Source organism: Aethalodelphis obliquidens, unplaced genomic scaffold (genome assembly GCF_003676395.1).
Source record: "Aethalodelphis obliquidens isolate GAN/ISIS:26980383/991018 unplaced genomic scaffold, ASM367639v1 scaffold81, whole genome shotgun sequence".
Lineage (NCBI taxonomy): Eukaryota > Metazoa > Chordata > Mammalia > Artiodactyla > Delphinidae > Aethalodelphis > Aethalodelphis obliquidens.
The window spans coordinates 4,481,524-4,495,943 of record NW_020838025.1 but is presented as its reverse complement, the minus strand read 5'-3'; the positions used below and the strand labels follow the sequence as shown (position 1 = coordinate 4,495,943).

Sequence of the window (14,420 nt, the reverse complement as noted above, 5' to 3'; positions counted from 1 at the left end):
ACAAGTAATCAAGAGGTTGATGTTATAAAATAATGTAATGGGACAAGCAGGCATACAATACTTATTTTTCCAAAAGCCGCACAGTCAACATCACCCAATGGTCACCCCTTTTAACAATCTGGGAAATTAATCCAAAATGAAATTAAGTTTTTATAAATTCATATTGGATGTAACCAGTTGATCTACCTTACTGATGGAAAACTGTCTCTAACAATTACTGAAATTACAGATTTAGAACTGAAACATTCCATTAGCTATCTCTGCCACAATAGCAGCATAATGTTACACTTTGTTACTTTACTCTCTCCCACCCCCTTAAGAAACAGGGATGTTATTATGTGGTCTTATTTCACATCCTGACCTCAGTCACTTGGGTATGGAGGACATGGGTTCTACTAAAGTTAAACGACAAATCTCTGTATATTATTTACAACTAAGGACCTAAAAAATTCTCTGTAAATTTTAATTACCAAAACATCCTTTGGGATAAAAAGTATTTCTATTCTTCAAAGATTAGAGAACTGAGTACAGTGATTAACTGATTTATGTCACCCATTATGGTATGACTGCTAAAGCTGTAATAGATATGAAATTTTGAATTCCATCAAGACATTTTAGATTTTACCTAAATGATGTATTAGTATGTCAAAGTTCAAGAGCCGCCTTCCTCTTTTTTTTTTTTTAACTGTTTAAAAGAATGGCCTTACCATTTTCTTTCACCAGAAGGCAACTAAATGATAAATTCTCCAGTACTTTCATAGCTGCTTTCTGGACAGGAAAGGGTGCTTTCTAACTTGTTCTGATTGTTCATGGCCCAATCCAAAACATCTAACACTCTGGCTCCAACTAGGAGTTTTAGAATAAACAAAAGAAAGAGCTACAACTATTTAACGCAGTAGGTTCTACATTTATGGAGCCCATAAGCTGATTTCACGCTGAAAGTAAAAACAATCTCAAGATGTTTAAATGAACTCTTCGATGCTGGAATCACAACAAACTCAGGAAAATTAGGAATATGTTGGTAACCTCCAATCTTTTTTTAAACTGACCTCACCCTGGGCAAGAAACCATCTCCTGATGCCATTGTTGGAGACAGAATTTCTGGCTATAAGATCCTTTTTCTGACTCAATCTGGCTTGCTATTCTTGGTTAATCATCCCCATTTCTCTCAACGTTTCACTCCTCTGACTATAGTGGATAACATTTATTATCAGGAAAGACTTTTTTAAGTGATTCGGTTCCTCCAGCCGTCTCCCTCCTTATCCTAGCTAACCCCCCCCAACCCCCATTCCTATCGCCTTGTTTCACTAAGATTTTGCTAAACATTAGACACAGCAAGCACATGACCTCCAGTCTTCCAGTGTCTCGGAATAAACCGATATAAAAACATTCGATTGGCGCGGCTATAAGTTTTTCTAGGCTTGGAATTTAAGAGCCTTTAGTTCTTCAACTCTTAAAGACCTATAGCGCAAAATTTAAATTTAAAATATTTTTAAATTAAAAAAAAAACCGCTCCCCTTTTTTAACCTTTAGCCCCGCCCATCGCCCCCCCAGCCTCCACGCGAAAACTGCAGGAAACCGGAGGGGGCGGGACGGTGACGTCACGACGCCGGCGCGTCACGGAACGGCGGCGGCTGCGGCGCTGGCGACGGCTGCGGCAGCGGCGGCATTTTAGTCAGCAGCGGCGGCGGTAGCCGGACTGCTGCTCCTCCCAGCATCCCTGGCGCGGCCATTTCAGCCCCATCTTGGCTGAGGGGAGGGAGCTGCAGCCACCGCTTCAGCAGTTTGAATTTCAGTTTCTCCAGAGCCTGCAAACCGGCCGCACCGAGGAGGAGCCGAAGAAGCTACCGCCGCTACCTCACACAGCCAGAGCGCCGCCGCTTGCCGGCCTGCCGGCCGCCGCCCCTCATTCTCTCAAGAGCCGCGAGGGGAGGCCGAGACCGCCGCCGCCCGCCCGCCCGCGGGGGTGGCTCCCCCTGTAAGGGGAGGACCGAGCCGGCTTTCCCCTCCCCCGGAGCGGGTTTCCGCCAGAGACAGTCGACATGTCCCTGGGGCTGAGCTCCGGCTAGAGCCGGGGAGGGAGGGCCGCCCGGCCGCACCGAAGCTCCGCCGCCCGCCCGCGGCTCCTGGCTGAATCAGGAATCCCCGGCTCCGGACTCGCCACTCCTTCTTCCCTCTCGGCGTCCGAGAGCCCGGAGCTGACGCCGGCACTGGCTCGAGGAGCGGGACAGCACCGCCCCTCACGCCGCCGCCTCCTCCCCTTCGCCCTCCCACTCCCACCCCCAGCCTAGGCCTGCTGACCGCGCGGGGCGCCGAGCTGGACTGACCACGGCGGCCCGGAGACGCGAGGAGGAAGCAGCCGGCCCGCCCCTGGGATCGCGCTTTCGCCGCCACTGGGAGTATTGAATTGAGGCACCGCGACTGCGGGAGGCGAGAAGGAAGGAGGAGCCGGCGCGCGAGTGAGACGGGGGCAGAGCCGAAGAGACCGACACGGAGAAGGAAACGGGAGGAGGATGTCTCGCGGAGCGACCGACGCACGGATCAACCCGTGACTCTTACAGCGGCGGGCCTCAGACCCCAGCGCGGACGCGGACTTTGTCTTTGGGGGACCTGCTCTGCCTTTCCTGGTTTCCGGCAAGATCGCAGAGGAGGCGGCGTGCCTCTCTGCCCTCCAGCTTTCCTCACCATGTCCAAGATGCCGGCCAAGAAGAAGAGCTGCTTCCAGATCACCAGTGTCACCACAGCCCAGGTGGCCACTAGCATCACCGAGGACACCGAGAGCCTGGACGATCCGGACGAGTCACGCACAGAGGACGTCTCCTCCGAGATATTCGACGTTTCTCGGGCCACGGACTACGGCCCCGAGGAGGTCTGCGAGCGCAGCTCCTCCGAAGAGACGCTCAACAATGTTGGGGATGCGGAGACTCCCGGTACCGTCTCCCCCAACCTCGTCCTGGACGGGCAGCTGGCGGCCGCGGCGGCCACTCCCGCCAACGGAGGAGGAGCCGCTTCGGCCCGCAGCGTGTCTGGGGCGCTGGCCAGTACCCTAGCGGCGGCCGCCCCCTCGGCCCCCTCCTCAGGGGCCCCCGGAGCCCCCCCGGTCGCGGGCCCCTCCGCCGGGCCAGGGACTGCCGCCCCCTCGCAGCCCCCCACCACTTGTAGTTCCCGTTTCCGCGTGATCAAGCTGGACCACGGCAGCGGGGAGCCGTATAGACGCGGCCGATGGACGTGCATGGAATACTATGAGCGGGATTCCGACAGCAGCGTCCTGACCCGGTCCGGGGATTGCATTAGGCACAGCAATACTTTTGATCAGACTGCGGATCGGGACAGCGGCCTGGGCGCCACCGGAGGGTCCGTGGTGGTGGTGGTGGCCTCCATGCCGGGGGCGCACGGGCCCGACTCGGGAACTGACAGTTCCTTGACTGCTGTGTCACAGCTACCCCCGTCGGAGAAAATGAGCCAGCCCGCCCCGGCCCCGCCGCAGAGTTTTGGCGTTGGGCAGCCGCAGCCGCAGCCGCCGCCCGTAGGTGGGGCTGTGGCTCCGAGCTCGGCTCCGCTGCCGCCGTTCCCGGGAGCCGCGGCCGGGCCGCCGCAGATGATGGCAGCCCCGCCGCCCAGCCAGCCGCAGGGCGCCGCGCCTGGCTCCGTCCCCCCGGGGCCCAACGGACAGGGGCTGCCGCTGACGAATGTAACCCTGGCGCAGCCCGGCCTGGCCCTGCCTCCGCAGCCCGGCCCGGCCGTGGGCGCTTCTGCCGCGCCGCCGCCCCAGCAGTTCGCGTATCCCCAGGCTCAGATTCCGCCGGGCCATCTGCTGCCCGTCCAGCCCGCCGGCCAGAGTGAGTACCTGCAGCCGCACGTGGCCGGCCTGCAGCCGCCCAGCCCGGCGCAGCCCTCGTCCGCGGGCGCCGGAGCGGGCCCCGGCCAGAAAGCCTCCTCCACGGGCGCGCAGATGATGGGCGCGGCCTCCCTGCCTGGCGAAGCCGTGGCCCCGGGGCCGGGCCCCGCGCAGGGCGGACCGGCCGCGCCCGGTCAGCCGGCCGGAGTGCCCCCGGCTGCCGTGGGAGGCGCGGCGCCGTCGGGCCTGGTTCCCGCCGGGGCCGGGCAGCCTCAGCCCGCGCCTCCGCCGCAGATGGGTGGCAGCGGCGCGCCATCGGCAGTGCCCGGCGGCCCTCACGCCGTGGTGCCCGGAGTTCCGAACGTGCCTGCAGCCGCGCCCGCTCCCAGCGTGCCTAGTGTGTCTACCACTTCTGTTACTATGCCAAATGTACCCGCGCCCTTGGCCCAGGCGCAGCAGCTGGGCAGCCATCCTCCGGTCAGCAGGAGCGGCAGCATCATCCAGCACGTGGGGCTGCCCTTAGCGCCAGGCACGGCCAGTGCACCGACGAGTCTACCGCAGTCTGACCTAAGCCAGTTTCAGACTCAGACCCAGCCTTTAGTCGGGCAAGTTGACGATACTAGAAGAAAATCCGAACCCCTACCTCAACCACCACTTTCTCTCATTGCTGAAATTAAGCCTGTTGTGAAGCCTCCTGTTGCAGATGCCCTGGCAAACCCCCTTCAGTTAACACCTATGAACAGTCTCTCCACCTCTGTATTCAGCATAGCTATTCCTGTTGATGGTGATGAAGACAGGTATGGAAATCTTATTTGAAATATTTGATGGGAATGCTTGACCGCACATTGTAGTTTAGGATGCAACTGTGGGAGGTTCTTTTCTCAATTTGAGGCCCTTAATGTTTCTAAATATAAAAATTAGTTTGTGTTTAGTAAAATTGATTCATCGGTTCTTGAAAAGACATTAATTTTAAATTACTGATGCTAAAAAAGATGTGTAAGGAGAGAATTGGTGTCACAGTTGTTCAGAAGCGCTAAATTGGATAGGAATGCAACATTGTTCATTCAGAAGGGCGGATTTTAGTTTAATCCTCTCAGTTTAGAAGTGGTGGCTAGTAGGTTATGCCGTGTAGGTTTGTCCCTTTATTAGGTATCAATCACACTTGAACACTTAATGGCAGAGTGTTTTGTCAGTGTGAGTTTTGAGACAGAGATAAAATTAGTTAAACATTTCCCATTCTGGAAAAACAGAAAGCCCTCTAGTAGAGAAAGAGCCACGTAAGGTACCTCCTCCAGTGTATCTGGAAAGGCTGGAGAGATAATGGTGAAATGTCAAATCCGGCTTTGAAGATCATATCTTCTTCAGCCCTTTAATAAAAGAGGATAGAAGGTCTGGAGGCTTCCCAGTGACTTCTTTAAGATGCTTTTTTTTTTTTTTTTTAAACGCAAAAAGTGTATTGGAAACATGTTCTTATCTTCCATCAATCTTTTTACTACAGTTAAGGGAGGTGGGAGACTCTTGACAGTAGTGAAAGCTGTAGTTCTTGAAATTAGAGTAATTTTATAGTAAAAGTATAAACGTTAACAATTGGCTCCCTGTATTTAGGGGGGATGCTTTTAAATAGTTTAAGGGAAAATTGGTGTATTACTCTACCAATTCTACTACAATTGATGTTTGGTTATGGTTTAATGAGGATTTTAAGTGGTTTTGAGGAAATGTCACATGAAAATTTGATGTAGTGTGTATAATGCAAATGTTTAAAAACTGACTCATTACCAGATATTACATTTAAAAATTACAGAGAAAGTTTCAGGTACTTTACAGTTGGAAATTTATTTTCTGAGGTTTTTGTTTTGAGAGAGGTTAATTTTAGATGTGTTGAAAGAGCAGAACTATTTTTATAGATTTCTTGAATAATTGGTATGTAGACTACAATGAGAGCTGTTAAAGCTTTTTCTTCCTATTTTCTTCTGAGTTCCTTCACATTCTTTTCTTTTTCGTTTCGAATTAGCTTTGTATTTTTGTTATATACTTCTTTTCGTTTGAAAAATGCTCACTGAAATTCATCTTCTTTGCCTTTTATAATTCAAAGTTCATCTTTTTTTTGTAGGTGACTTGCTTGTGGGGAGTCTTTCTTCCATTTAAGAACTCTTAGAGAGTACCACGTGTCCATGAGTGAGCTCAGCTAGCTAGTCATGGAGAGATTTTATATGGATGGGACTACCAAGTAAAGACACTGATTCCACAAGCCACTCAAATACCCCTCTTTACATTTTCTGCCATGTTTCACTTTTCACACGTAGGGGCACACCTGAAATGCCACTTGAGTTTATTTGTTCACCTTTGGTAATAGTCAACAGGCATCTTCCCTTTTCTAGCTGCCAGAAGCCAGTTTTTTTGTGATGGGTTGGTAAATAACCATTTGCTTACTACCTCTCTGTTCCTGTTGTACACTGTATCTCTTAAAGAAATGATGACTGGTTTTCTCAACCCCTCACTACCCCAAAAACACATGCACACCTATGAATGAAAAATGTGTTTTCTCTCCTCTTCACACCTCTCAGTTTACAGCATTTGTAATTACATTCCCCAGAACTTTTTGGTGACGATATGGTATGAAGCAGAAAGATCTGTTGATAAATGGAAACTCTGGGATGTATTCTTTAGGGTATGACCACAAAGATGCATTTATTTCTTCTCTTACTTTATTAAAAAAGTTGAATTTCAAGAATCTCATTTCCAAACTTGTGACTATTTGAACTACAGATACGACTGTATTAGTGTTCTTATCAATTGTAACAGTTAATCCAGTGCAGGGGTTTTCATTTGTGTATAGTCCTATTTTAAATGTGGCGCTTCCCTCCCCCACCCAATCTTTTAAAATCTTCACTGCTTATCAAATGTGCATTTCTAATTTTTGTTATAGCCTTTTCATTGGTTTCTAATTTAACATGCCAGTTTCCAAGATGTAATCTTACACATTTGACTGTTTTTGTCACTGGACCAACACACCTGGTGAAGGAATAAATCCATTAAGTAGAAATAGTTTGGGGGTCTTTTTAAATTTGTTTTTTAATGGAAAGCCTTTGTAAAAGAGAGGGCATTTTTAAAGTTGTATCCTTGAAATTAAGTAACACAGTTTTTCCAGGCATATGTTTAAATTACTGAGATGACTACTTTTGAGGAGATAGTACTAACAAAATCGTGATTTTAATGTGATTTTCGGTTGCCTTCTTAAATTAAAATCTTCGTACAATTTTATTTGCAGTCATTCAGATGTAAAGTAAAACATATTGGAGTGAGAGGTCTTGAGTAATTATTAATAGGTTGACGAATTTCAGATCCTTAGAAAATATTTGTAAAAAAAGATGTTTGCCTTTTTAAAAACCATTAAGACGTTAGTAAACACAGTCTATTTCGTTGAGAAAAGGAAGGAAAATGGAAGATTAACAAAAAGATCAGGTGGTTTAAGTTGATATATTAAGCACTCTGTCTTGTGATTTTGTTTGCATTACTTAATACAAGGATCTGTATTGGCTCATTCTGAGACCATTTATTTTAAAGAATCAGACCTTATATACTATCATACCTTTAAAAGAGCTGATGGTTGTATATACAAAATAAGAAAAGTGTTAAATTTGTGAGTTAACATTGCCGATTGACCATATGATATTAATTAGCATGAAGTTTATATATCATTCTAGTTTATGGTCAGTTGTTGAGATTCTTTAAACTGGAGGATATAATAATGGTTGAAAATATAGTTCATAAAAAATGCATAAACGCTTTTACAGTGAACGTTACAAAATTTGTTTAAACTACCTACATGCTTAACAGACTCCTATTTGGTAAATAGGGGGAGGTGCAAAATATTACTGGCCCTTTTGGAAAAGGAACACGGTACAGATCATTTTCCATAGATAGCTGACCAATGTGAACTCTGTAGGCCACATGCCAGGAACTCTTATGAATGGCTGCAATTGTGAACTGTCAACTGCAACCAAAAGACTGTTGAAAACCTGATTGTAAGGATCCTCTAGTGGCAAATATCTTTATATCTTGTTAATAGTTTTGTGTAGTTTGCTAATGACTGATAAAATATTATAAATTCTGAGTGTTAAATAGTGTGTCCTGGTATGTGCTATAAATATAGATTTTGTTTGTACACTTCATATATATCTATATAGATGTATGTATGAGATATACATATATACACACTTCTTTTAATGGAGTTTTTTTTTTTTTTTTAACGTGACATTTAAGAGAGGATTATGTAAATGTATATGAGGAGGCAGAACTGTCACTCTTACTTTGTTTCAAAAATCTATAGGGAACTTTTTAGAACTCTGAAAAAGTCTTAGTGCATTTAGTCTTTAAAAATGAAAGCTCCTTAACTTGAATCTGTGTTTCTTTGGGAGCTTCTGGTTCTTTATCAGTATTGAAGTGTGGAGGTACTTTTGTCTTGCAGCTTTACAGTTGATGTTTAAATCACATGCCAGGTACCATCTTAGGCCTATCTAAGTAAGTAAGGATTTTGTAATCAAAGTGTAGTATCTCCTGTGTATGAGTGACATCATTATTTAGTAGAAAAATGATACTGATACATTCATCAGAGTGCCATGTTGATATGCTTTAGTCATAAACGTGGCTCTAAGTTAAGGAAATTATCATAGATTTCCAGAAAGGCTGATGATCCAAAAGTGCCTGAAATTCCTAAAACCAAGAGTTGTATAAGTGGGAGCATGGCCTTTTTTATTCACAGTGATACACCATTGTTTAAAATTTTGTGTGAACTAAATTGTATAGGCTGAACATTGGTTAACTTTTTAGAAAATATAAGGGTTTTTATGTGTGTGGAGAAGACACACTCCAAGTAACTAATTTATTAACAGTGTCTTTTTCTTGTAAGGGATGGGGAGGGTATCTTGAACTAAATTGCCTTTATGAGAAGTCATTTTTGTTTTTTCACAGTACTGGTAGTGGGATATATGCTTTCTCCTTTATGAGAATAAATGTAATACCAATCTATTTGTTCTTTGAGAATTCTGATAGCACTAATTTGGAAATGATAAAACATGATACTGGATTTATGGATCTGGTACTTGGTAATTTAGAATAGAGTTTAGTCTTTCTCAGCACCAAAAGAGGTTGGAAGCAGTCATGCTCTATAGAGTCCTCTAGTAACAAAGAGCAGCCCCACCAATCAGATGGTAAAGAAACCAGTGAATCTCTTCCCTGAGGAATGGTTGATAGGGGAGTATAAAAGGATCTTGACTTTTCTCTCCTGAAATGGTAGAAGCTGGGGCGTTGTGGAAGTAGGAAGTAATGGCAGGTAACCAACACAGAAGTAAAGGTAGTGAAATGACATGAAATATGGTCTCAGAAGGAATAGGAACACATGTTAATAGTGAGGAGTAGTGGTCTAATTCCTTCTTTTAATAATTGTTTTAGACCAGTATGTATTTCCTCTTCCAAACAGATACATTTATTTCTTAATTGCATTACTCTTGAAATACAAGAGAGGCTTTACAAAAACAGGTGTGTCTGGTTAAATGTAGCCTGAACCATGATGTTTCTAAGTAATTTTTTATTAATGGGAAGAGCAGATTTTTAATAAGAAATCTTAATTGATGACAATATTTAAGGGGTCTGTGTAGCAAATTTCCTGAATTGGAATAAATCCTTTAAGTTTGTTTTTTCTCTATACTAAACCAGTAGACTTGTGATTTGAACCTGTTCTTTTAAATGGTGTAATACGAATTACCGCATCACAAAGAATATGCATGCCTGAATCACTGGTATAATTTAGGCCTTTCCCACAGCAATTCTGTTGTTGTTTTTTTTGTTGTTTTTTTGTGTTTTTTTTTTTTTTGGCTGCATTGGGTCTTCGTTGCTGCTCTGGGGCCCTCTCCAGCTGCTTCGAGCAGAGGCCACTCCTCACCACAGTGCCCTGGCGCGGCCTCTCCCGTCAAGGAGCACGAGCTCCAGGTGCGCGGGCCTCAGCAGTTACGACACACAGACTCAGTAGCTGTGGCCTGAGGGCTCCAGAGCGCAGGCTCAGCAGCTGTGGCGCAGGAGCCCAGCTGCTCCGTGGCATGTGCAATCCTCCCAGACCAGGGCTCGAACCCACGTCCCCAGCATTGGCAGGCGGACTCCGAACCACTGCACCACCAGGGAAGCCCTCCCACAGCAATTCTTGAACATACCAGATTGAGATTACTCTATTTGTTATATTCTTTATCTGGCATTGCTTAGGGTAAAAATTGGGACTCCTCCGTAAAGATTTAGGAACAGTAACCAATTTGTATCATTCCTATACATCATTATGTGACTTTCATGATATAATTTATACACTTCAAATTTGGCTGGTAATATTAAAGGTATATTGATTATCTGCTTTACCTCTAAAAAGTATGTGCATAAGTTCTACTTTTAAATCAGGTAAATTAAATTTCATATATGCTACTCTGGATTGCTTATCTCTCAAATTTAAAGCCCCAAATCAGATAAAAGTATTTCGTTTTATATCTTTGTACTCAAGCTACCCTTTGTTAAAAAGAATGAACTCACATTCTTTAAGTTGTACATTTGTATATGACAGGTATGTGAAAATTCTGTAGATGATTGAGTTAATAATTTTAATAGTGTTTACCTCGGACATATACGATTAGTAAATGTCTTGATTATTTATACTCATCAGAGTAGGCAAGACAAATAAGTGAAGTCTGAATGTTAAATTACTTAAAGCCTCCTTTCCTATAAGCTCTCACTGTAATTTGACTAAAGAGTATTGACGTATAGAAGAGAAACTACGATTAATGTGTCAATTATTATAAATAATGCTGGTGTGTTTTAAATGTTCTTTGTAAAGGTTTAGGCTATCCATCTTCATTACTACACAAGTAAATTGTTTAATCTGTGCATGAAGGATACCCAAAACAAAGTTTAAGGCTGACTAATTTCTTAAGTAGAATTAGAATTCAGTTTTACTAACAGGTTTTGTAAGTTAAACCAAAACAAATCCATGTTATATGGTCTACCTAACTTTTGAAAACAAAACAAAAGCAAAAAAAGGAGAGGGGGCTCCTGATCAAATAAATCAATAGTGTGTTTAATTATGTACTATAGCGTATCATATGAGTAACCATTATAGCCAATGGAGTCAGGCATGCCTGGGCTGAAATTCAACTGTGCTGCATACTTGAGACATTTGACGTTGAGCTAATTATTTAGCCCTCTAAGCCTTGTTTTCCCATATGAAAAATGGGGATAATACCTACCTTGGAGAGTTTGAGAGGATTAAATGAGGTATGCAAGTGATTTGTGAACAATCATGCATAACCTAAAACAGTATGTGTGGCAAACATACATCACAGAAACATCAGTGTTTCAGTGTCTACACTGTTTTTCCAGATCAACTCTTGACATGCTACAAACCATACCAAGAATGTTTAGTTTTGATCCAAAAATGTAATTGGATGGCATGGATATAATCAGAGAAAAGGAGACATTGTTTCAGGCCAGAAAACTCATGATGTAGTTAAGTGGTACAGCAAATTGTGTTCTAATCCTGGCTCTTCCACCATTTAGCTGATTTCTTTGGTCAAGTCATTTAACTTTCTTGGTTTTCCTCATTGGTAAAATTAGAAATTGAGCCCTTGGTCAGATTTTAAGATTCCCTGAGTATGAGTCCATACATAGACATGTTTCATGAGAGAGCTGCCAACTTAAACCTTCCTCTTGGTCAAACCCTTTTCATGCCCCCAGACTATTATGTGACAAAAAATGAAGTTTGCAGATACTCGTTAAGTAGGTTGAATGCCCAGGAAAACATTTAAAGTGGCAATATGTGAATCATTCAACTTTTCTTTGTGGTTTCTGAGTAGTAAGTACTGGGATACAGAAATAAAACTATCCTGCCCTCCAAGATCTCAGGCTATGTGAAAATAATTACGATTTGAAGTTGCATACTTTGATATACGTTATAGGCTGTGATGGAGTAAATTTAAGTTATTAATGGGAACAATTTAGGACATCAAGTCAGATTTGTGTGGGGATGAAGTAGTTAGACTGATTTCTGTTTAAAATCAACTTATTCTCTGCATAGGCAATACATTTATACAGTTCAAAATTCAAAATATATGACTATAAATTGAAAGCCATTCTGCTACCTCTGTCTTCCAGCCACCCAATTTCTGTCCTCAGAAGCAACCCATTATTACTTTTGCTTTCTTCTGAAGCTAACTCTAGAGTTGAATCTTAAGAGTCATTCAGATTAGGTCACTGATGAGAGAAGCAGATGATTTTCCAAGTAGAAGGCAGTTTTGTGTAACAATATGGAAGAGTGAGAATATGTCAGATTTGGAACATGATGTGATTAATTTGACAGTAATCAGAGTGAAGGGTTTAAATGTCACGGAGAGAAATGGAAATTTTTATCGTTTAAGTCTATGGTTGCTGTTAAGGTGTTTCTTGAAGCTTTTATTGTTAAAGTAGTATGTATCTTGGAACCATTTCAATACGCTTTTTAGTGATTATTGTATTTTTAATTAAAATCTTGTGGTAAAGTTGTGTATAAGGAAATCCTGGGGGAGCTCTGAATCCTAGAGGTGGAATTCTCCAATGGAATGTACTAAATAGCTTGGTATACCTGGCTCTAAGTTTATGAATTCTGTTTGCCTTAAGTGTTCTGTTTGCCTCAGTAGTACCTTAATAATGATGAAATATTTGGTATATGTTAAGATACTGTACCAAAAGTTGATCTTTATTACAGCATATTTGGAAATCATAACCCTATGTTAAACATAGACCAGGCTTAATTGTTTCAGACCGTATGTATACATAATCTCATTTTATCTTTTCAGTAACTGTAATGAGTGTTTTTCTCCCCTTTTTTATGGATTACGGAAACTGAGTCACTGAGGATTTGAGTCACACAGCTATTAAGTCACACAAGGCATAAGGTCAGATTCAGGCCTTCTGACTCCAAAGCCAGTGCTCTTGGATATTCCCGGAGTTAGTTTTGTTTTATTACTTTACTGACTGTAAGATAGGATGAAGGAAAAGCTTCTGTTGCCCTGATCTGTTGTGTTGTAACCCTTTACCTAAAGGATATTTTTTAAATCATTTAAAATCCCTAGATGATAACGTTGGAGATGGCCCTTGTTCCTCGGCTTACTGTATTTCCCTGGTTTCTATTTAGAGATTTCTGAAGTTGAGCTTTGACATAAGAGAAGGAGAAGGTATTTGCTGAGGAGAGGGCTCATGTACCTCATTCCTTAAGCGTCAAGAGTTTTTTAGCTTAGTTTTGAGGTAGAATATATACGGATGTTTCTCCTCGCTATTATGTTAGTTACCCTACAAAGATAGTATCTTAGTTTAGCAGGTAGACATATGTCACATTTAAGTTACTTTCTCATGTACTACTTTATGTACTTGGTGATTATCATGACAGACTGTTCAGTATATAAAGTCAAGAAGTATTTTGTTCGTTGGTTTGGAAAATTTTCTACAAATAGGAAAACGGTGTTTTAGGTGAGTCTTCCTAAGAAGTGCTTGATTGGCTTTATATTGAGTTCAGTAGCTTACGTTGACATCAAATATGTTGTTAGAGAACTGTTTTCAAATTTTATTTCTTGAGCAGAAGAGAATTTGTGACCAAAGCTGCATAAAATTCAATATTTCTAACACATTTTTAATATCATTTGCCTCTTGGTGCCTTCAGATTTCATAGACTGTAAACTTGAAATGATCCCCATTAACAGTGTTTTCCATGAACTCTTAATTTCCTCAATTTTATGCCATTCCAAAACAGAAGTCTTTGATGATCAGGCCCTTCAGTACTTATAGATGGCTCTTTTGAAGTTCTTGATCAACTATGTTTCACAGACATGACTCCTTTAATCTGTGCTGCTAATCAATGTTTTGAGACTAATTGTTGCTATTTGCGAAAAATCAGTTTATGGATAACATCCCAGCTTAAGTATTCCAGAAACCAGAAATTTCATATTTTATAGTAAGACTAAATGTTTATCCGTGGAATCTCAAGTATTTAAAATTTTTTACACTACATAGATGGTATAACTCCATATGGCTTATTCATTTTGAATATATATGTAAAAAGGAATTGTTAACTGCCAGCTTTTGCAACCTAAGTGTATTTGTTGACATGTTCTAAAGACTTTTAAGTCCATTTATAGTGCTGTATTTTATTTCACAGTTATTTTTCTCGCCCCCAAGATACACGACTAACTGCAGATATGTTCTCTTTTCACTTCTATATTTGACCTATGAGAAACATTTCGTTATTAGTATCTATGCTGTAAAAATACTGGAATTTCATAACTAAAGTCATGTGACTTTATTTAAAACCAATTTATTTGGCATTTGAACTTGATTCAAATTAAATATATATGTATATATTTTTCCAAGATCAGGGGATCTGAAGTTCTTCTAAAGAATATCTCCCTTAAAAATATATTGTAGGGGGCTTCCCTGGTGGCGCAGTGGTTGAGAGTCCGCCTGCCGATGCAGGGGACACAGGTTCGTGCCCCGGTCTGGGAGGATCCCACATGCCGCGGAG

General features: G+C 42.6%; 1 protein-coding gene across 3 annotated transcripts in view; it reads left to right on the top strand.

The window, feature by feature from the left end:
• The first annotated feature begins 1,512 nt into the window (after nt 1–1,512).
• TSC22D2 (TSC22 domain family member 2) overlaps nt 1,513–14,420 on the top strand; it is a 61,681-nt gene continuing 48,773 nt past the window's right edge. Inside the window, exon 1 of one of the 3 annotated variants that reach the window (XM_027092861.1) lies at nt 1,513–4,635. In XM_027092861.1, the coding sequence (XP_026948662.1) occupies nt 2,687–4,635 (1,949 nt within the window). In that variant the 5' untranslated portion in view covers nt 1,513–2,686. The remainder of the gene's footprint in view (nt 4,636–14,420) is intronic. The other 2 variants (XM_027092859.1, XM_027092860.1) reach the window with 2 other exon arrangements.